The sequence below is a fragment of the Nyctibius grandis genome, chromosome 9 (genome assembly GCF_013368605.1).
Source record: "Nyctibius grandis isolate bNycGra1 chromosome 9, bNycGra1.pri, whole genome shotgun sequence".
NCBI classification, from domain to species: domain Eukaryota; kingdom Metazoa; phylum Chordata; class Aves; order Nyctibiiformes; family Nyctibiidae; genus Nyctibius; species Nyctibius grandis.
Genome location: NC_090666.1, coordinates 26,910,053 through 26,932,569, shown reverse-complemented (window position 1 = coordinate 26,932,569; position 22,517 = coordinate 26,910,053). Strand labels below are relative to the sequence as shown.

General features: G+C 49.5%; 1 protein-coding gene across 1 annotated transcript in view; it reads right to left on the bottom strand.

Annotated features, from left to right (window-relative positions):
* Positions 1 to 853: 853 nt before the first annotated feature.
* VWC2L (von Willebrand factor C domain containing 2 like) overlaps positions 854 to 22,517 on the bottom strand; it is a 54,147-nt gene continuing 32,483 nt past the window's right edge. The window contains exon 3 of the mRNA XM_068408219.1: positions 854 to 1,002. Coding sequence (XP_068264320.1) covers positions 854 to 1,002 — 149 coding nt within the window. The remainder of the gene's footprint in view (positions 1,003 to 22,517) is intronic.

Sequence of the window (22,517 nt, the reverse complement as noted above, 5' to 3'; positions counted from 1 at the left end):
GAAGATGTTGCTTTCGTGGTGCCTTTTCAACGCTTTCTGGCTCTCCTGCCCGTGCAGCAGGTGCTGGCTCTTGCTCTGATCGAGGTCATGGTGACTGTGTAGGTGTCTGATATTATTGTCCCCACTCAGTGGAGAAAGTGTAACACAGATAAAGCTTGTGTCTTGGTTACTGGTCCATCTACCTCGATCCTTCCGCAGTTTACATTCCAGTTAGGTTTTTTTTTTTTATCCCCTTCCTCCCCTTTTAATTTCTACCTCCATCCTGTCCTTACCAGCCCCCCCCTTACAGACATGATAAAAATGATCCATCCCTTCACTCACAGCTATATTTACCCAATGATCCCAGCTTAGGAAGAGGCTTTAAAAAAAAAACCAAACCAAACCCCAAAAAACCCACAATAGCAAAAACTCTTAAATAAATAAATGTGAAAACCCTGCAATCCACACTGTAGAACATGAGAGCGGTGAATCGATCAGCATCTCGGCAGTATCATGAGTCCAAGAACTTGCACGGGCCATTTTTTTTTTTCCCCTCCCCAAATCTGACCACCGCATCCCGCTCAAGCACTGACAATTACAAAAGCAGAGTAGATACCTAGATCCAGATACATAGTGTGTAAAGCAAGAGCAGAGCAGGAGAGGGGGAGAGGGAGACCCTTCCCCACGAGTAAAACCTCTGCTTGTGTGAAACCCTCGCAGGCTTTGCTGGTGACCCTGTTGCAGCTGGCGGGAGGTCGGATGCGTGAGCAGCATTGAAGCCATTCCTTCGTCATCATTGTCATCATCATTGGCGGGTTGTTTGCCCGGTGGTGCCGCTGGCGGGGGGGGGGGGGGGGGGGGCGCGGGTTTGCTGCTACAGCGCCTGTTTGCCCTGGCACTCGCGCTTGGAGCACTGTGCCGGCTTCCACCAGTCCCCGTTGTGGCAGTGGCAGATGTTGCAGTCGTCCACCTTCACCTCGATGCCAGCGGGAATTATTGTGGTTCCTGCAAAGCAGTTTGGACCTGCAAAAGCAAATGGGAGTAAGAGAAATATATATATATATATATATATATATATATATTTTTTTTTTTTTTAAAATTGGCTGTGGCAAATCTGCTATAAGCACCCGTGAGCAGGTAGGTGCTCGGCCCCAGCCCCTCACTGTGCTCCAGCCGCAACGTCGCTGCTGCTGAAATCAGCAGCAACTCTCCCAGCTTTGCCCCCCACCCATTACTTGTCTCAGGTTTTTTTTTTTAATGCTCTCAGGCTCTAAAATAAAAAAAAAAAGGCCTTGAAACATTTCTTCTCCTCTTTCTGCACCCAACCACTAGTACAAATGGCATCGTATGCCCTGTCTATGCACCCAGCTGTTTCTCCTCCATTGCCCACTAACTAACTCTGTATCGCTTTCTGCTAAGATTTGGCTGAGATGGACAAGACCACGAGGACAAGCATCAGGACACTGAGCTGCCTTCGCTGCTCTCTCCCTGGGAGCCTGCACTGAGCTGCAGAGACCAGAGCTGATCCACCCCCCAGGACCGCGGCAGCTGTGCCCGAACGCCCGGTAAGCCCAGGGACACCCCCCAGCTCGGGGCTGTTAAATGTAAATGACAAATGGCATCACATTAACAAAAAATCATTCAGCTCCCAAATAATCTTTCTGATAAAATCTGGGTTTTCTTAAGGGCAATTCCTTAATCTGCTCATTATTGGTAATTTTTTGGGCTGCTTTATTACACAATGTGAAAGCTGAGCAGCCAGTCAGCAAGGGTCTTATTTTTCTCCTTCTCATAAAAGCCCCGGCGAATACCCCCTGCCCAGCTGTCCCACTGCAAACCCTCTCCTCCTCCCCTCTTGCTCCCGCATTACTTAGCACTGGGAATTAATGTTAGAGCCAGCAGGATATGGGGGAAAAAAAAAATCGAGGTGGTCACATCAGGGAAGCATGAAGACATCTGAAAAGTGTCTCTTGGCTCGAGTGCTGCTCCCAAATGTCACCCCTTGGCTGGCCAGAGGTTTTAATCTACGCCGCTGGTGCACGAGGCGCATTCGAAAGATGAGAGCGTGTACAGATGTGGAATTACAGGCAAGTCCTTAGTGCTTAAAATAAAGCTTAAGGCTGTTTGAAAGGGAAAAGAGGGTCCCTCCGTGGCTGGAAACAGGCTGAGCTGTAGCCAACCTTATGCCGAGGTCTCATGTTTTATGGTCTCAGAGAACTATTCATTTCATCTCACTGATTTATTAGCGCCCTGGCTTTATTAAGGTACTCCTCAGGGCCCTACGTTTAAGCTCAACACACCATGAGTTTGACAGGGCTGGGCTTAACCAGCCGTAGGCAATTCAGATCGCTGTGAAGCCAAACGGTGCCTGAATGTTGTTTGTGATTAAGCGACTCCCCCCCGCTTTATTAAAGGCCTCTTCAAACACGGATCAGCTCTACAGCAACTTTTCACATCCCTCTTAATGAAGCCACAGCAGAAGGGCCTGAGAAAGAGTCCTCTGATGTCTCCTGTGCCGGAATTTGGGGTGACTGTGGGTACTCTGGTTCCTTCCACGGGCAAGACATGGGAAGGCAGGCCATGGCGCTGGGATGGTCTGTGTCTTTCCTTGAAAGGGAGGTGATGCCTCCTCCTTTGCCTGGCCAGCATGTGAGGCCATCAGGACTCCAGGAAGAGGCTGGCTTTTGTTTCAAGCAAGGAAATTCAGCATCACTTGTTGAGCTAGAGTTGAGGCTCTGCTGGTCTGCTGGCAGTTGAGGACCACTGCACTGGGCATGGGGATGTTTTAAGTCTGCTTTGAGCTGGGCTTTGGGCTGGACAACCTCCAAAGGTCCCCTCCAACCTCAGTCATTCCACGGTACAAAGAACTTCAAAGCCAGGACTTACCAGCCAAGGACACGCAGCGATACAGAAAAGCCAAACGCTATGTAAGCACACCTATGCACACTCTATGTGTGCTTCTTTACATGTGTATAACTGAAAAAGTCATGACCCATTTTGGTCACAAGCTGAAGATGGCCGAAGTTGGCATCTCTCCAGAAGACACGGTCCCAGTTGGAAAAGCTGTGAGCCCAACTGCCGTATTTCTCTGGCAACTCACTGAAGTTATCACTTCTTCCCACGGCTCTTGGGTCCCTGCGCTGGCTGCCCCGCACCACTGCCTGGGCTCTTCATCACAGATTTTCATCTTCTGCTTCATCTTTTGGCTGCACCCCTGCGCTGAAATGCCATAGGGGCAGAGCACAGCTCTGAGTCACGGGCAGCCGAGGGCGAGTGAGACGGGACTGGCTGATGGGGAACTGCAAACTGGGGAAAAGCTTATTTTTCCTTGCATCCTGCTTATCTCTCCATCCCATGGCTGCACCATCATGGCCACAGCTGTTCTTCTGCCCTTCCTCCTCCTCCTCGCAGCCCCAGGTCCCTTCTCCCTCTTGAGCTTCCCCAGGGGGGGGTCATTTGGAAAGAAAATAATCATTAAACACCCCTCCTTAATGTCGCTAAGCCAGAGCTGAGAAGCAGAAAGCAGACACCAAGATGAAAAGAAGAGATGGATGAGGGGGATGTACTAAAAGCATTGCCTGTGCCTTTGAGGTCCCCGGCAGAGAGGGGATGGCCCATTTTGGGGACAGCACCGCAGAAGCAACATCTCTGTCCCAGCCAAGGACATAGGGCAGCTCTGCAAAATAGTAATTAAACACTAATAATCTGCCCCTCTGATCTCTGGCATCTATCAAGCCGGGAAGGCTCTGGCAAGTGCCTTCACATCTAATGGAAAAACCTTGGGGTTCTGCCAGCCCCCCCAAAGGGGCTGGGCGAGCGGAAGAGGGAAAATTACAGCTATTTTGGATAACTCATAGGGACTGTGGGTTTGTTTTCTTTTTTCTTGGCCTTTAGCAAAATGGAAGAAAACCTGGCTTTGGGCTCTACTGGCATCTTCCCTCCTATGAGATGGTTTGCTGCCATTTTGGGACATCCACCTCTTCCGTCAGACCTTACTACTTTTAATTTAGGCCACCACTACCACTACTCTGCACTTTTTTTTTTTTTTCCCCAGAGCTCTCTCAAAATAGCCACCTCTGCATTGCCAAGGTGAAATGTTTCCTTTTGAACATCACAGCAAGCTGGATGGAGCGTTTTTGCATCCTCTCGCCCCTGCTGCTATCCTCACCCCTATAAAAACGTGGATTTCTAACGGAAGGCAAAATTTCCACACTCCATTTCTGGTAATTCAACTTAAATTCCCACTGACTGGAATCACTGAGATCCAATTTTCCAGCACAATCGCTGTCAGCCAGCCCGCTCCCCCCTTTTTTTTTTTTATCTAAACTTCTTCCACCTTTATACTGGAAAAGTGGATCCTGTTGGTCCAAAATGGGATGCAGTGAGCAACACACCCATGGCTGAGGCATGAGAAAGATGCACTCGGGTGAGGGACACTCCTGAAATTTAGTTCAAAATACGCCCCAGACAAGTGACCACAAGAAACCGAGCCCTTTTGTTGATTTGCGGCAGAACTAACCAGACTGCTTTAAGTTCTCTACTTCTTTTTCCCTCCCTTAGATCAGCCTCCCAGTATTTCAAAAGCCGAGTGCCCCAACCCCATGCTGCTGGGGACTGTCCTGAGCTTTTCCCACTGTGGCTTTGTCCTGCTCGGAGGAGCAGGCTGAGACCAGGATCTGCCAAACTGATGTAAAAAATCACAAGGAATGGGACAGAACATCCCAGTAATGGGGCTTTAAAAATTATTACTCAAAGGAAGACGCTGCTCAGAAACATTTGATGACATGTCAAGCACATCAAGACAGTTACTTATGCTAATAGCAGTAGGAACAAGAAGCTGCTTTGGGCAAGGGCTGTCGTCCTGGTCTTTGTGAAAACACCTTAAACCACAACTGCGATGAAAACAGGACAGTAATCACCCTCTTCTGCTTGCTCAGGGAGACTGACGGGAGAAGTTTGCTGCTCCCACAGACAACATAATTGTGAGATTTGCTTTGCTTAACGTAATTAATACTCATAAACGACCACAGCACTCCGGGCTGTTTGCTAGAACAACTGTGAAGATTTTTATGGAGATATAATAGGGACATTCAGATGCTGTTTTGATGGGAGATGTAGAAAAAAATCATATATTGTTTGTTGTTTGGGAAGAGCGATGGCAGATTTTGCAACCGTACGTGTAAGACCAGATACCTGGGTGACGACCCCTGTTGTGCTGCTGAACTGCACCCCTGGTACGGTGGGAATACATCTAATCCTATGCATGGCCGTTGCTGCACACCTGCTACGTCATGCAATGCTACCCAAGGGTGTGAGATTAACTCCTCTCAGGACTCAGTGGCACGGTGGTGCTTTAAAGAAATCAAAAGCCTCCCGATCTGACGCTCCCTATTACGCTGGAAAAACCTCACAGCCCAAAGGCAAGAGGAGCAGCCAGCCCAGCTCATGAGCAAATGGCATCTTCTGCACTGTCCCCACCACAGCACTACGGGGATGCGGCGGAAAACACGTGAATTCAAGAGCACCCCACACAGACGCTGAGTTAAAGCTGGAAATGGCAGGAGTGTGGGGTTTGATGCTCTCCATCACCACGAGCACACAGTGTCACGCTGATGCTTTGGAGTCGCTCAGTGCCAAGCACCAGCCCGGCTCCTGGGGGCTGCAGGCTGCTTCCAGGCGCTTCTCAGGTGGGTTTTACTGAACTCAACGGCTTTGCCCGTGGCTTACAGCAGCTCTGAACTTAGCTTCATGTGTGCAAAGAAGCAATAAAATGAAATCAAATGTTAAGCATCGCAGCAAGCACGAATCACTTCAGGCCAACTGTGATATTCAGATTTGCCCTGAATAGCATCTTGCACCAGCTAAAGCTCATCACCTTCACTAGAACATCTCATGGGACAACATCCGGTTTCAGTGAGGAGAGGTATTTTCCTCTGAGTTAAGTATTGTCCAACAATAATATTATGTCTCCCGTCACTCCTTTAAGAGCCTCCCCATCCCTTTGGAAATATTAAGGCTGACTCCAAGAGACTTTAGCTTATCCAGTCAATGGAAAACATTGTCAAGAAGAGAGGTGCTAATGGCTGCGCTTATCTACCTTGCACCAGTGGTTTAGATGATAACTGCTAAACAGCAGCTCAATTTAGCCAGCCATCCCTCAGGCTCCCGCGTGACATGCCCCACAATTAAAGTGGCAAGGGATAAGCAGAAGACGGTTGTGTTTCCTGACAGTGTTTAGGGATGGATACAGCCTGAAAACATTCCCATGGACGCTCATTCAGATGAATGAGTCTTGACGACTTCTTGCTTTTGGAGCTTGACCACGAACACAATAGGGTGTGGAAATTTACTGCTGGCAAGCTGCACCAAACTGGGGGAGCCATTTCTAGCGAACGTGGCCAACTGTCCTCTCAGTGGGAAGGCGAATTTTCCTTTGCATGTCTCCACGGAACATGGTCTGCAGCATGACCATCCATGCCATAGCCATGCGGTCTCCAGTGACGGCGTCTGGCACTCCCAGCATGGCTTGGCTGAAAAAAACACTCACAAAGCAATGACCAGGTGAGGATTACACCCTGAGCCCTGCACAAGAATGCTCGTGGACAACCCTCCAACAGAGAAAGAGGCAAAATGCAGCAGAAATACAAGTGACTACAATGGCGCAGACGGCAGAAATTGCCAGCTGCCTGCGCCTTGCCGCTTCTTCCACGTCCAGGCTGAACTCTGCACTCAGGGGGAATTAAAAAAAACAGCATCTTATTTCTAATGATGGCCCTCGTTTCTGGAGGTTAACACGGCTCCTCTCTGCTGATCCTGCAGGAGCTTTTCAAATGGTCCTTTAGCTCTGTCAACACTATTTATGCAATCACTTCAGATTGCAAGAAAAGACCCCAATTTGTGGCTTTAATTAACGAGTTGAGGAGGGGAGAAGTCTTGTTTTCACTGCCTGGACGGCGATTGCTGGTCTCCCTCTCCCCGGGGAGGAGGAGAAGGCAGTGGGTGAAGCTGGAGGTGAGACATAAAGAAGTCAGCTGCCGATGCTGAGCTTTGCCTTATTGAAAATTAAATTTGGTGATGCTCTGCGGGGGGGTGGGGCTGCAAACCCTACTAAAAGATAACGGCCCTGGAGCTCTTTTGTGTTAGAAAGAGGCTGAAGGCAAAGGTCCCAGCTTGAAGCACTGCTGAAACCTGAGGGCGCATTGGAAACGGGGCTGCTGTGACTGTGGCAGGGGTTGAGTTTACACCCCAGTAACGCCCAGGTCTAACCCCTGATCTGTAGCTAGTTGCTTCTTGGCAGTGACAGGAGGGAGGGGAGTGCTGTGGCTCTGCCTCCTCCCTGCTCCTGGAGATGATGTCCATGTCCCCCCCGGGCTATGGAGGACACAGCTCGCTCTTGGCAGATTAGAGGACATCTATTCATCCACATGGTTCCAATATATACTAGAGGACATCTATTCATCCACATGGTTCCAATATATACAGCAAGTGAAAATACCTCCCCCCCTCCCCCCCGGCATCCCGTACAGCCCAAGTCCATCCCTACCCAACCTGCACAAAGGCTCCTGCATGGCTGGAAACCTTTCAGGTCAGTGTCCCCATCCAGATCACCAGCAAGACTTTGAAAGCCCCTTTCCAGCCCACTCACCCTCTCTGGCACAGATGAGCTCTCCTAAGCTGCCTGCACCCAAACGTGGAGGCTGCATCAACACCTCAGCCACCGCCCCAATAAAATCTGGATGCTGCTCTGTCTTCACGAGGGACTAAGAGTCGAGCCTACAAACCGCGCCAGCCTCAGCGCCGCAATTAAAAACCCCTCCAGTGGGCAGGCGGGGGATGCTGGAGGTGTCAGTCCTCGCCGCCGTAAGCAAAACACTTTGCAGAGCCATCTGCCACCCCAAACGCTGATCGGCTGCATATCCCAGCTTGGAAGTGCCACGCGCTGGAGCACGTCAATATTTTCAGTGTGGGTAGGTGAAAATTGGTCACCAGCACAAACAAGCTGTCATCTAAGGGTTTGAGGAAACCCTACCCAGCACAGCGGCTGCCAGAAAGGCGGCATCTCCATCTGGCAGGCGGGGGGGCTTTGTCTGGTGGTGGGGTGGGCGGTGAACTGTGGGGAGGAAGGCAAAAGCAGCACTGGATTTTTTGGCAACGGGCCCACGAGCAAGTGGATGTTGGGATGAAAGCGCCATGCGTTTTTGTCTCATCCTCCCCCATGAGTCGAGGGATGAAAACCAAGGCAGGCATGGAAAGGTCTGGGGAGATGTGAGAGAGCATGGGGCTAGCGGCAGCCCCCTCTGCCACTCAAAAGCCCAGGAATTCCTCTTTGCCCCTTTTTATTTGGTTGCTGTTGTTTTAAAATCCCAAAAGAAAGCCTTGCAGAGACCTGAAGTACGTGGGGTTAGGGGAGTGGGGGGTGCGTTTACATACAGAATCACAGAATCACAGAATCACAGAATGTTAGGGATTGGAAGGGACCTCGAAAGATCATCTAGTCCAATCCCCCTGCCGGGGCAGGATTGCCTAGACCATATCACACAGGAACGCGTCCAGGCGGGTTTTGAATGTCTCCAGAGAAGGAGACTCCACAACCTCTCTGGGCAGCCTGTTCCAGTGTTCAGTCACCCTTACAGTAAAGAAGTTTTTCCTCAAATTTAAGTGGAACCTCCTGTGCTCCAGCTTGCACCCATTGCCCCTTGTCCTGTCAAGGGATGTCACTGAGAAGAGCCTGGCTCCATCCTCTTGACACTTGCCCTTTACATATTTATAAACATTAATGAGGTCACCCCTCAGTCTCCTCTTCTCTAAGCTAAAGAGACCCAGCTCCCTCAGCCTCTCCTCATAAGGGAGATGTTCCACTCCCTTAATCATCTTCGTGGCTCTGCGCTGGACTCTCTCTAGCAGTTCCCTGTCCTTCTTGAACTGAGGGGCCCAGAACTGGACACAATACTCCAGATGCGGCCTCACCAGGGCAGAGTAGAGGGGGAGGAGAACCTCTCTCGACCTGCTGACCACACCCCTTCTAATACACCCCAGGATGCCATTGGCCTTCTTGGCCACAAGGGCACACTGCTGGCTCATGGTCATCCTGTTGTCCACTAGGACCCCCAGGTCCCTTTCCCCTACGCTGCTCTCCAACAGCTCTGCCCCCAACTTGTACTGGTACATGGGGTTGTTCTTGCCCAGATGCAGGACTCTACACTTGCCCTTGTTATATTTCATTAGATTTCTCCCCGCCCAACTCTCCAGCCTGTCCAGGTCTCTCTGAATGGCTGCGCAGCCTTCCGGCATCTCAGCCACTCCTCCCAGTTTTGTGTCACCAGCGAACTTGCTGACAGTGCACTCTGTTCCCTCATCCAAGTCATTAATGAATATATTGAATAGAACTGGTCCCAGAACCGACCCTTGCGGAACTCCGCTAGACACAGACCTCCAACTGGACTCTGTCCCGCTGACCACCACTCTCTGGCTTCTTTCCTTCAGCCAGTTCACAATCCACCTCACTACCCGATCATCCAGACCACACTTCCCCAGTTTAGCTGCGAGGATGCTGTGGGAGACTGTGTCAAACGCTTTACTGAAATCGAGATAGACCACATCCACAGCTTTACCATCATCTATCCACCGGGTAACATCCTCATAAAAGGCTATCAAGTTGGTTGAGCAAGACTTCCCGTTGGTGAAGCCATGCTGAGTGCCCCTAATGATCCCCCTATCCTTGATGTGCCTAGAGACAGCACCAAGAACAAGTTGCTCCATCACCTTTCCAGGGATGGAGGTGAGGCTGACTGGTCTATAGTTACCAGGGTCCTCCTTCCTGCCCTTTTTGAAGACTGGAGTGACATTCGCTTTCCTCCAGTCCTCAGGCACCTCTCCCGTTGCCCATGACTTAGCAAAGATGATGGAGAGTGGCCTAGCAATGACTTCCGCCAGCTCCCTCAGCACCCGCGGGTGCATCCCATCAGGGCCCATGGATTTATGGACGTCCAGGTTGCTTAATTGGTCCCTGACCCAGCCCTCATCAACCAAGACAGATTTCTCCTCTATCCTGACGACTTCTGAGGCCGCAGGGGTCCAGGGCTCCTCAGGACAGCCTCCAACAGTATAGACAGAGGCAAAGAAGGCATTCAGTAACTCCGCCTTCTTTTTATCCTCTGTCTCCAGGACCCCCACCTCATTCATCAGTGGGCCTACATTGCCTTTAGTGTTGGCTTTACCTGCAATGTATTTGAAGAAGCCCTTTCTGTTGTCCTTGACCTCTCTTGCAAGGTTTAATTCCAAGGAGGCCTTAGCTTTCCTAGTTGCCTCCCTACATCCTCTGACAACAGTCTTATATTCCTCCCAAGTGGCCAGCCCCTCCTTCCACGATCTGTACACCCTCTTCTTCCACTTGAGTTTGCCCAGCAGTTCCCTGTTCAACCATGCAGGTCTCCTGGTACCCTTCCTTGACTTCCTACCTGTTGGGATGCTCTGATCTTGAGCTCGGAAGAAGCAGTCCTTGAACGCTAACCAACTATCTTGGGCCCCCTTACCTTCTAGTACCCTGTCCCATGGGATTTCCCCTAGCAATTGCTTGAAAACAATTGCAAATTGCTTGAAAACAAGCAAAGCCAAGGAAGTTTGAAAGACACATTTCCCACAGCCTTTTTCTGTTGTTCGTTTCCTTTCAGCCAGTGTTCTCTTGGAAGGACAGGAGGCTCGTGCAAGCTTTCCCACCAAATCTCAGCCTGCTCCAGTCTTCATTACCAGCACAGACAGTGCAAAGAGCTCCTGGACAGGTGGGTATGTCACTTCTGCCCTCTCTGCTGAGAGGAACCAAACTATGGATACATGCAATGATGGACCAAGTGACGTTTCTGTGACAAGGCCACCTTCTGCCCGGGATGGTTCTACTTCTAGGCAGAATATCGCATGATGACGGCTCTTAGCCATGGTAACAAGAAGTGTCACCTCCTCGAGGTGACCCCCAAGGTGGGAGGTTCGCTCTTCCTTTGCTGCCTTGTCCAGCCACCCATGGAGAGATGGCACCTCCAATAAATGCCCCAAATTTCACTCTCTTTCAAAAATGTTGCAAAATGAGAGCCTTTTCTTTTTTTCTCTGTGGACAAACCCCACTGGCTCTGGCTAAAAGCTCCCTGGAGTCAACTGGGAGTATCTCACAGCCATCCATGAGCTTTCAATCATCTTGCACACCATTGCCCCAAAGAATTAATCTCCTCTGAAGCCGATCTGCAGCTCTTCTCCATCGTTCCTGCATATTTCACTCCTCACAAGATGATGCTAACAGCCCTTCTCAAGCACTGCCTATTTACATGAGAGGTTTTTCCAGCCATAATTCACATTGCTGTGTGCCTGAAGATGCCTAAAAGTTATTTAATCTCTGCATTTAAAAATATATATACACATCTCTGCAGTATCCTTCTCCAATCTAAATTCAAGCTGCTTACTCTAAGCAAGCCCTACATCATTAAAAGGAGTGCATTAAAAAGGCGAGATCGAGCTGAAACGCTCCGTTCAGGACAACGGGAGCCTTTCCATTGACTTTCACCAGCGATGAAGCCAGCACAATAAATAAAACACACCTGCAGCTCTCAGCCAGCCCCGCGGGACAGGGATCTCCTGGTGGCCTCATGTCACCTTCTGGGTCTCCCCGTGCAGAGATGTTCATATCAACTGGGCTTTGCTCAGACAACCCTGAGCAACTGCTGCCTTGGAGTCTAATGAACGCAGGGGACCCACCCGAGTTCCCTGAATTATGGCCTGGCTCCCAGTGACACAGGCTGATTTAATCCTTGCTGCTTTGCACCGTGGTTAGAAAATTACTGAGAGCTCGTTATCCATCTTAATCAGGAGCAGCAAACAAATGAGGGACAGGGAGACATCCAGAAGGGAGTACACCACATCTCTCCTCCTTATTGATAGCACAGTTACTTAATTTGATGTGGAGCCGTAACTTCAGGCATCACTAAATACTGGAGCAGAAATGTTTTGGTGCAAGGAAGATCTATGGGTGCAATTTAAAAGCAGTCTGTTTAGGAGTGGTGACGTCTACCAGCGCCAATACAGGTCTGAGCTGCATGGACAGACTTGAGATTATCACTCAGCAAGTTAAATAAAAGCGGCTCTCCGACAGTTAAAAAAGCACCCGCCGAAAATTGCAGTCCCCGCCTTCCTCTTCATCTGCTGCACGTGTGGGATGAGCACGATGATGGAGCACCAAGCCCAAGGCTGATGGTCACTTCCAACTTGCCCAAAGCAGCCAGTTGCCCTGGGCAGTTCCCAGGGTTAAAGCCCAGAAGGAGCAGAACTTTTCCTCCAGAAGCAATACTGTGGATTGAGATACGATAATAAACTACCAGGAGTCTCAGCCATGAGAATTTAATCTTTTTAATCAGTTTTTTAATAACCCAAGACTAGCACAGATAATCTAATAAAGTGCTACAGGCTGGGGGAAGAGTGGCTAGAAAGTGGCCCAGCGGAAAGAGACCTGGGGGTGCTGATTGACAGTCGGCTAAACATGAGCCAGCAGTGTGCCCAGGTGGCCAGGGTGGCCAACGGCACCCTGGCCTCCATTGGGAATAGTGTAACCAGCCGGTCTAGGGTAGTGATCGTCCCTCTGTACTCGGCACTGGTGAGGCCGCATCTTGAGTACTGTGTCCAGTTCTGGGCCCCGCACTTCAAGAAAGATATTGAGGTGTTGGAGCGAGTCCAGAGGAGGGCAACCAAGCTGGTGAAGGGTCTGGAGGGTCTGACCTACAAGGAATGGCTGAGAGGGGGCTGGGGTTGTTTAGCCTGGAGAAGAGGAGGCTCAGAGGTGACCTTATTGCAGTCTACAACTACCTGAAGGGAGGTTGCAGTGAAGTGGGAGTTGGCCTCTTCTCCCAGGCAACTAGTGATAGGACAAGAGGACATAGCCTCAAGCTTTGCCAGGGGAGGTTCAGGTTGGACATCAGGAAGCATTTCTTTTCAGAAAGGGTCATTAGACATTGGAACGGGCTGCCCAGGGAGGTGGTGGAGTCACCATCTCTGGATGTGTTTAAGAAAAGACTGGACATGGCACTTAGTGCCATGGTCTAGTTGACAGGGTGGTGTAAGGGCAGCGGTTGGACTCGATGATCCCTGAGGTCTCTTCCAACCTGATTGATTCTGTGATTTTGTGATTCTGTGAATCTGGGCACGTGAAAGAAAATAGGGCAAGTGGTACATTTCCCACTGCTTTAGATTAAGGGTATTTGCCTCATCGCATGGGCATCTCCCCCACACCTGCGCACCCAGCCTCTCTGTTTCTGATCCCAAGCGCACTGAAACCAAAGCTGGGAGCACATCTGAGTGTGCTTCGAACTCCCTGCAAAACCTTCACCCCCCCTGAGTTTCCCCATTTTACTGGGTTTCTAACCCAGTGGTGGGTTACGGACTGCTGACCAGCAGCGTTAGGCATTGCTGCAGTGCAAATTAATAGCTAATATCAAATTCATAACCATTTACCCACTCTGCTTACTGAATAATACACCGAATCGAGGGCAGCATTGAAGCCGAAGCACTGCCACCAAAGCCGGGAGGAGCCGACACACAGCGTGTCTCAGCATCAGCTCTCAGCCAGCAGACGAGCAAATCACAGGGCTACAGACCTTGCCTTAAGTATGGTTTTTTTTTTTTTCCCCCCCTTTCTTTTAATATAAGATGCAGGCTGGCGTTTTCAAAGTCACCTATGGGATGTGCACACCAAATTCCTCTTCATTTTAAAAGGATCTATGTGTGCAAATACCTTAATCAGCATGGAAAAGTTTAGCTTATGGTAAAAAAAATGCTCAGGCAAGGTGCTCAGCACTGCACAGTCAAATACTGTGCATATAAAACAGCTGTTCTGAATCAGCTTTTTACTGTGCACATTTAAGGTTGAAGAATTAAAACAGTAACACCTCAAAGAAAGACGGCAATAACAATCTATTAAGGGAGAAATGCATGTTTCAACATTTACCTGACCAAACAAAAAGGATTATCTCTTAAAAATCTCTTTGCAGACAGCAAAAAGCTTTGGGAGAATACCATAGATTTAAAAAAAATATATAGGTAGATTTTAATTGTGGGCAATGAAAGCTGCTCCTAGGTCATTGTAACCTCTGAGGTAAGTAATAGACTTCTAAATAGGTATTTCCCAAAACGAACTCCAACAGCCCTGAAGGTACATTAATTCTTTTAATGGTTCAAACATGGCAAATAAGGTGAGGTGGTTATATTTTGGAGCTGGTATCAAATAGGTTAATTTAAAAGAAATCAAATAATAAAACTACCATTAAAACACCACATCAGCTAACAACGTTACCGGTAAAATCAACAGCCAAAGGGAGAAGCTGGACCTTCCAGAAACTAAACCTTTACGTGAAGAAATGTATATCTGTGTGTGTGTGTGTTTATATATATATGTGTGTGTGTGCGCATATATATATATATATATATATATATATATATATAAGCACATGTCATTGTGTTTCTGCTGCCTTCACTTCACCAGCTTGGGTCCCGAGAGCAGCCATGGGACGATGCATGCTGTGGGACAGGCTCGTTCCAGGTGACCGTGTCCTTACAGCCGGTATTTCCCAGGTCACCCAAGAAAGGAATAAGGATGCAGAGCGGCAAACTCGGCCAGGGCTTTGGCTGGATGTTCATCCTGCCCACTGCAATGGTGCTGGGCACATCCCAAGGCACCGTCCTCAGTCACCGGTGGGGAGCAGCAGCTTCAGCAGGCAGCAACAGCTCTTTGTCCACGTAGACGTGAGGGGAAACCCTTATCTAGGGAAGTGAGTGGTAAAATAGCCCTTGATTGCCAAAGTCCCAGGTCTTTGCTCTCTGCCTGTGTACCTCCATTCAAAGGCGAAGGTTAACAACAAAAGAATAACAACCGGGACTTTTTCTCTAGGTCTTTTGAGCTTTTAGCCAACTTATTCACCTCTTGGTTGTGCTCGGTGTGAAAATTTAATGATTTTTATGGCCCATTTTAACATTTTATGTCTTTTTTCTTCGGAAAAAAATCCCACATTTGGTGGAAGAATTAAAACAGTATTTCATCCTTAACTGCAATCACAGATGATGTATGGAAGAGAGCTGGCTGCACGTCAACTCAATATAAAGACAGAATTGAATCTAACTTGGTCACTACAGCTGTGCACGTTGTTTTATGGGGCGATTTTTTTTTTCACATCAGTCATAAATGAAGTGGAAACTGTGACTGTGCTAATTTTGTATAAAACACGAGGAAAAAAATGCAAAAAGGGAGGGGGTTGGAGGGGGGAAGAACCAGGATTACTATACATCTAAGTAAGTTGTGCGTTTAGATGTGCAGTCTACTGAAAACCCAACCCACCGCTGGATAACGAAACTGCAGCGGTTAATGCACGATCACAGTCGCACCACTACACACATCAGTCGTGGCAACAGTTGCCCGTTGGTATAAGCAAACCTCTGCGCAAACCCCTTGCCAAGGGGCAAAAAGGTTTCCTTAGCTGCAGGAAATCTCTCGCTCAGGAGAAACCTTAATTTCCCATCTGAAAAACAGAGCTTCGTTGCAATCCAGATGACTGTGGGAACGTGTCAACTGGTAGAAAAATGCCTTTATGCCCTTCTGCTGGTGTGAGATGAAATGTGACGCTTTCAGAGCATCAGCACGGTCCCATTTTTTTTTCCCCACCTGGCAACAGCTTTTTTCCAACAAAGGTTTTGAACGTGGGATCGTGTTAGAAATGGAACTTCAAAGCAAAGCAAAAACTTTTCATGTATGGAAGAGAGCTGTTGCTGAAACCATTTCTTTCTACTGCCGGCTCATGTCTGAGTTGTTGGGTTTGCTGCTGCCGGTTTTGAGCAGAACCCAATTTTCACCCTTTGTGTGACACAGCAAGCCCATCTCCTGCCATCTTCACCACCATTCCCATCCTCCTGGCCCCCACAGTCTTCACCACCACTCCTCAGCATCCTGGCCTCCGTAACGGCGGACACAGAAGTGGTTGGCCATGGGTGGGCAAAACCCAAGTGAAAGGTGAATTCAATGAACGTGTACGTGTATACAAGTTAAAACTCTCAGTCACCCTTCCAGACGAAGGATGGACCCTTCTGAAGGGTGTTTCACAGAGCTATTCAGCATCAGCCTTTGGATTTGCCTTTTCTTCATCCTTGTAAGTTTGCTGAACATAATCCCACCCCGACCTTCGGGTTGGGCTGCAGCGGCAGAGCTCCCACTTCTATGCAAATCTGTACAAATGATCGATTACCTGGAGAAATGGAATAACCACAATGGCAGAAACAGAATTTCTTAGTTTCTTTGGGGAATTTAATTTCCTGCCTGGGACACAGAAAAAGAAACTTGAGGAAACACCTCCCCTCCCACCGCACCCCGAGCAACCCATAAGGTTGCTGTTAGAGAGCCAAGCCACAGCGCAGCTGTGCTGAAATCCGCAGCTCCTGATGAAACAGGAGGAGGAGGAAGGGGCCGGGCAGGATGGACGGACCCCGAGGGCACGCACGGGGAGAGCAAACCACGGCAAGGACGGACACTCCTTGTTCTGACGGACAGACGAGACACGCCGAGGTTAGTGCTTCTGGAACAAACAGGCACCTAAACCTTCTGCTGGCACCTGCCCTGATTTCTCCAACAGCTGCAGAAGCAGCTTTAATCCATGTTTTGTCCCCAGATTTTGCTCTTCCGAGGGCCCATTATGCTACCTGAATTTAACGGTATCCATGGTGTTTGCACAATGCTTTCTGACGGTGCCATGCAAAGAGTCAGGTTGCTAATAAAAATAAAATGAGTGGTGCTGGTTTTGCATGTGAATAGTTGCACTTAACGAAATCATCAAATGGAAAAGGATTCGTCCTTTCCTTTGCTAATAATTCTGGGTGCCACTACAAAATGCATTGCCACAATCTATGTGGGCTTTTATACTCGAGCAGATGCCGTGTGACATTATGCTGATGTGCCGGGACAGGATAGTTATTTTGCACTGTGAGGTAGCAACTAGGAATGATGAAAGTCTGGGGAAAATTTCTGGTGGATATATGTGGTTCTGCATCCTCCCCACCCCAGCTTTTCAGAATGCTTCATTACCCCTCATTCTGTCGGCCTGTTTTTATTACTTAATTATGGGATAAGACTATTACTCGTGCTCTGGTCTTGGTGGCACCACAGGATCCAAATGGTTCACAACTGAGAGCCTGTTATCATCACAGCATTCCCATGGGGCAGGGACGTGCACAGGGGAAACTGAGGCACAGAGGCAGTGCCCTGCTTGAGGGGACACGGGTTATTAAAACTAAACCCAGCAGACAACTATTTTTAACAAAATTTGTATGAACGAGACAGGTTTGAGGCTGGAAACCACGTTCTCAAACGTGGTGGAAATGGGTTCAGTCCTTATCGGCAGGGGGAAGGAACTGCGGGACAGAGCAGTGAAGTGACGGACAATAACTTCCAAATGAAATTCCCCATTTCTGAGCGTTTTCACACTATTTAGCAAGTATTCCCTGCCTTGTTCCTCCTGCTTTCATTTTGTCTCCTAGAAATTTTTTTAAAGCCAGAAGGGGGATTTAGACATTAGAACAGCTACTGACCTGATACAAGTTAATGATTTCATAAAATGCCTAAAAAATGCTTTACTTTAAAAGATTGATGTTTCCTATTGTATTTTTTCGATGCCAATTAATTACTTAATTCATTACCAATGTAACACAAGAACAGTCTTTGAAAATCCGGTGCTTTGTGTAGAGGCCTTTAATTACGGATAATTAAATACTGTGGAAGGACCTGATTATACCTCTGAGCATTTTCTAATCTGGAAAATGAAACATGCTCTTGTACTCTTGAACGCCTGTAACAAAAGCTGAGCTCAACAACTGCACGCAGGAAAAAAAAAGGATGGGGGGGGGGGAAAAAAAGCACCCCAAAATCCAGCCCAGCCCAAACCCCCCCCCATAAAGGAGAGCAGAAAGTCCTGTGCTCGAGGGCTTTGTGCACACCCTGCCTGGCTGAACTCTCCGCACAGGGTTGTATATGGTCCCTGCCTTGTTGGGGGTACGAGCAAAAGCCCAAGCAAGCTCAGCACGGAGCCGCTGCTGCAGCCAGTGAGCAAACGCGGGCTCAGGGCAACTCGACGTTAACGCTTGTTCAAGTTGGGGACAGATTTCCAGATGGTCCTTTGTACGTATGGCTGCAATAGCCAAAACCGCTATAATGAGCAAAGCACTCTCCGAAGGAAACCCGGGCTGCCTTGGAAGATGAAAACTTGCCAGCACCAGAAGTTACGCTGTTAGTCTGGCTTTGCATTCCTTCCCCTTCCTTTTTTTTTTTTCTTTTTCTCCTCTTTATTCCTCCACAGCAATGGCAGTGAGAAATTCAGCACCCAGAGGGCTATAATAATCAGCCTCGCTGTCTCAGAAGGGTTTTAATCTGAGAAGCAAGCCAGGGAAATGTCTTTTTTTTGAAGACGGCATCGCCCCAGCGCTTTCAAGACAGATCCCCTCCCCACTGAGGGGCAGCCGAGATCCCGCAGCAGGGCCCAAGGAGGTTTATTTTTGGCTCTTTTTGTACTCGCTGGAAAAAAGCAGGGGGAAAGGAGTGGCACTGATGTCTAAATAAAGCCAATCTGTGCTGTCATGCCAGGCACCTTCTCTGTGTACGCCTTCCCTTCCTCCTCCCCCCAGCATCTTAGTTATACCCTAGCCAATTCCTCCCTGCATCCCTGCCCCTCCTGTACCCTACACAACCAATTGCCTTCTGCTTTAATTGAAAGCCATCGATTACGGTGCTGAGTGATAAAACGAGGCCGGGGGCTTATTTCATTGCCAGCGGCCAGTCCCGCTCGGCTGGCTGGGAGCCGCCTTTAGCCGCTGGGCAGCCCGACCCAGCTCCCCAACGAACCGCAGGTTACCGCTGTGCTGAGCACATATGCTGCAGAATGGGGCCGTTAAGCACCACATCGCATCAGCCAGCGAGACTAAATACTGACAGAGAGCACAGGCCAGGGCTAGGTAAACCTCCAGCGGACGCTGTCGAGAGCAAACAGCATCTATTTATACCCCCAGACTCTTATTTTGCATCCTTCTTCCCTGGGCCATGAAGTGATTGCCAAACCCAGTGAATAAACTCTGTCGTCTTTATTGAAGGTATTTCTCAGCTGGAAAATTTTGGAAGAAAAATCAGGACAGGTCCTGTGAAACCTCAGGGGCAGGATGACATGAGGATGACACATACATGGGCTTCACACCAGCTCTGTTTGATCAGGAGCACCAAAAAGAGGGAAAATGTCACCCTCAACACCCAGGCTGCCTGTCTGTGTTAAGGAGTCAAGGTACCAACCATGACTTTGTGGGCACCAATGGTGGGGTGTTGCTCTGCCCCAGGGATCCCCTCCTGGGGTGCACAGCCAAAATCCTCAGCAAGGGCGGCTGATTTCAGCTGAGAAATGCCGAAATCCAGCGACCGCGGGGTGAAATGCACAACTGGACACTACAGCCTATCGGACATGTCATCGGTACCGCCCAGGGACGTGGTGCCTACGGTCATTCGTTGGGATTACCCACCCGATGCTGACAGAAGGGCTCCCTCCTACAGACAAGGGGTCAGAGACCCACCACTAGCCCTGCGCCAAGAGGTTACCTCCTCCCAACGTGACGGCAGTGGGGGTAACGCTGAAAGCCAGGGGTGCAGCACACCCCCCAGACAGCAGTAACGCCTTATGGAAAGGTGCCATTACTAACAGGACACTGAAAGGTGCCATGCCCGCAAGCACCCCCAGACTCACTGCCACTTTGACCTTACCAGTTGGGAAAGTTTTGGACATAATGAGCTTACGGGGGGGGGGATTTTATTTAATTTTTTTTTCCTGACAGATTAGAGGAAAACAGAAAGCCAGTGATATGTAGCCCCTTTGCTGACCCCCCCACCCCCAGCAGTGACCTGCCTATTAATGCATACAGCAATGGAGAACCACTGGGTTGGCCCCGCTGAAGAGCCTATACTCAACCAGCACATGCCATACCTGGTTTACTGCAGACTTCCCTGGCCAATGGTTCATGTACCAGAGCAGGCAGTACCTAGAAAGCCCGATCCTCAGTCGGGAGGACAAGATGCAGCCATTTCCTTGATGCACCTTCAGCATCACCTTCACATCTGGCAAATCCTGTTCCAACAAGGAAACGCTTTCACACATCACTCTGAAACCCCAGCGCATCCACGGGGCTGGGAGAGCCCAGCCTGTTTGCTGGGCGCAGGCTGTCCCAGCCCGTCTGACAGTCCCTGTCAGCATCCCACGTCAACCTGCCAAGCGCAGTCACTGCTGCTGCTCCCAATCAGCCGGCGGTCTCATCTAATCTCAACTCTGGCTACAGGACAGCCGTGGCACTTTGTTTAACCCACAGTTAGGAGGGGAGCTTTCTGTTTGATCACACATGAACCCAAGGAGGGAGAGCGCAGGCAGCGCTTCTCTGAGACAGAGAAAACAAGCAGGGGAGAAGGGGCACTACAAACTGCAGAAAACACTGCTGCATGCAACGGAGGAGTAAGGAAAGCCCTGGTTTTGAAGCTGGGGGCTTATCAGCCCTTGCTTCGAGGCCATTCCCCTTCCATTACCGCTCCTCAAGCCTCTAGATCCATAGATACAAGTTAGGCTAAATCTGTAAAGAAAAGTAATCACCTTTATTTCACGGGTTGACCCACTTGGGAAAACCAAGTGACCATTTGGGCAGGGAAGTCCCCCAAGTATGGGTGAAACTGTTCAAGAAGAGGCTGTGGGAGGTTCACACTGAGCACCAGGAGAGCTGAACCAGGTATAGCCCCTCTGCATTTCTCAGTCCCTTACTCAGATTTTGGCACGATCTTTTTGGCAAAAAATGGCAGCAAACCAAAGGAGGCAGAGCAGCAACGCAGGGGGGTGGGCAGACCAGACAAACAAGCTCCCTTCACTGATAAATGCACCCCGGGAGGACGGCTGGCTCTAACTTCGCCGTTCGTCCCAAGGGGCAGCACCACCTCGCAGGGGCAATGGCAGCAGCATCCCCTGACTTGGAGGGCATGAGGCTGGCTTACCCAGGTGAGGGAACTGGCCCTGGCTATTTTTTGCCTATAACAACTTCCTGGTCAAGCTGTTACGGCAAATAAGAGAGGGGGGCAAATCCTCAGCTGCTGAAAAAGCACGGGTGTTTCCCTTGGAGCAAGGCAGCCGGGCCAATTTACACCGGTCTTAGGAACCAGACCACAGTGTATTTACTCTCTGGAGGGTGGTATGAATGTAGCCAAGAAAAAACATGGTTTCTGTGCAAAACATACCAAATATATCTAATCGTTATTATTGTGGATAGGTTTCCATTTTTGATCACAGTTTTCCAAGTTCTTAATAATCACCGTTGGACATTTCCTGTAATACATTTCTTTTTGGTTTGACACAGCTCGAAAAGTAACCAAAAATTCTCTCCCTGCCTTCTGGCAAGGGGAGGGCATCAGAGTCTCACGTGCATCAACCCCAGTGTATTGAACAAAAGCAAGCTAAATTCAGTCATTAATAGCTGGCAGCCACTGCCCTGATCTGTAACCCGGCGGCAGGTCTGTGACTGCCGTGCCGTCGGGAAGGGGCCGGTGCCCACATCGCCCACGCGACTGCCGGCCGCTGCTCGCTGGGAGATAAGGGATGACGCATCGGATGCTGCTGCCGGCCCGGTTCAGACGAATAATCCTCATGCAGAAGGAGTCCCTGGGACATCAGCGGTGGCTGCATGAGTGAGAGATCAGAGAGCAAGGCTTTTCTGGAAGGAACACCCAACGCTGGCTCAGCCCTCATGAAATCAGAGCCTTTGACTTGCAAACTGAGCTGGCTCAGCACCGAGACGCTGCGTGCTGCTGCAGCGCAGTCCTCAGCCTCAGACGCAGCCCGAGGAGCTGATGGAGGATTATTTACTCCCGGGTTTTTGTAGTGCTTTCTGTATGCGGTGAGAGCTGGGAGGGGGTGGCATGAAAACACACTGGTATTTCGGTTTACAAGCCAGAAACCAGGCAAATGCGCTGACCTGAGCTAATGAGCCTCAGGAGTACCGAAGCAGTATCGACCGAGGGCTCTTCCACCCGCGCCTCCTGACATTTCCCGTGCATTTCAATCAGAGAGAAAGTGCAATTCAAGGTGCTATTTTGCAAACAGCAAAGCCTGCAGGCCCGATCCTGCAGAGGGTTTCCAGAGAGGTGCTGGGTGCCGGCAGCCCTCTCCAGCCAGGCGTGGAAGGTGGTGGCCCCAAAGGCATCTAACCCCAGAGGAGTATTTTAATCCCATCCTGGACCTGACTACTTACCCAGGCGAGGGCGAGGGCCAAGCGGGAAGGACGTTTCCCATCGCAGCCGGAGCTATTTCTGCTGTTCCTCTCTCACTCAAATGGGGAGGAAAAGGCAAAGCCACAAGCGGTTTTTGGTTTTAACAGAAATTGAAGCAGGTTGTCTGAAATAATTCATCGGGCAAAAAGCCCCTTCATTTCTGTCTTCCCTAATTGCAATGTTCCAAATTATAAAATAA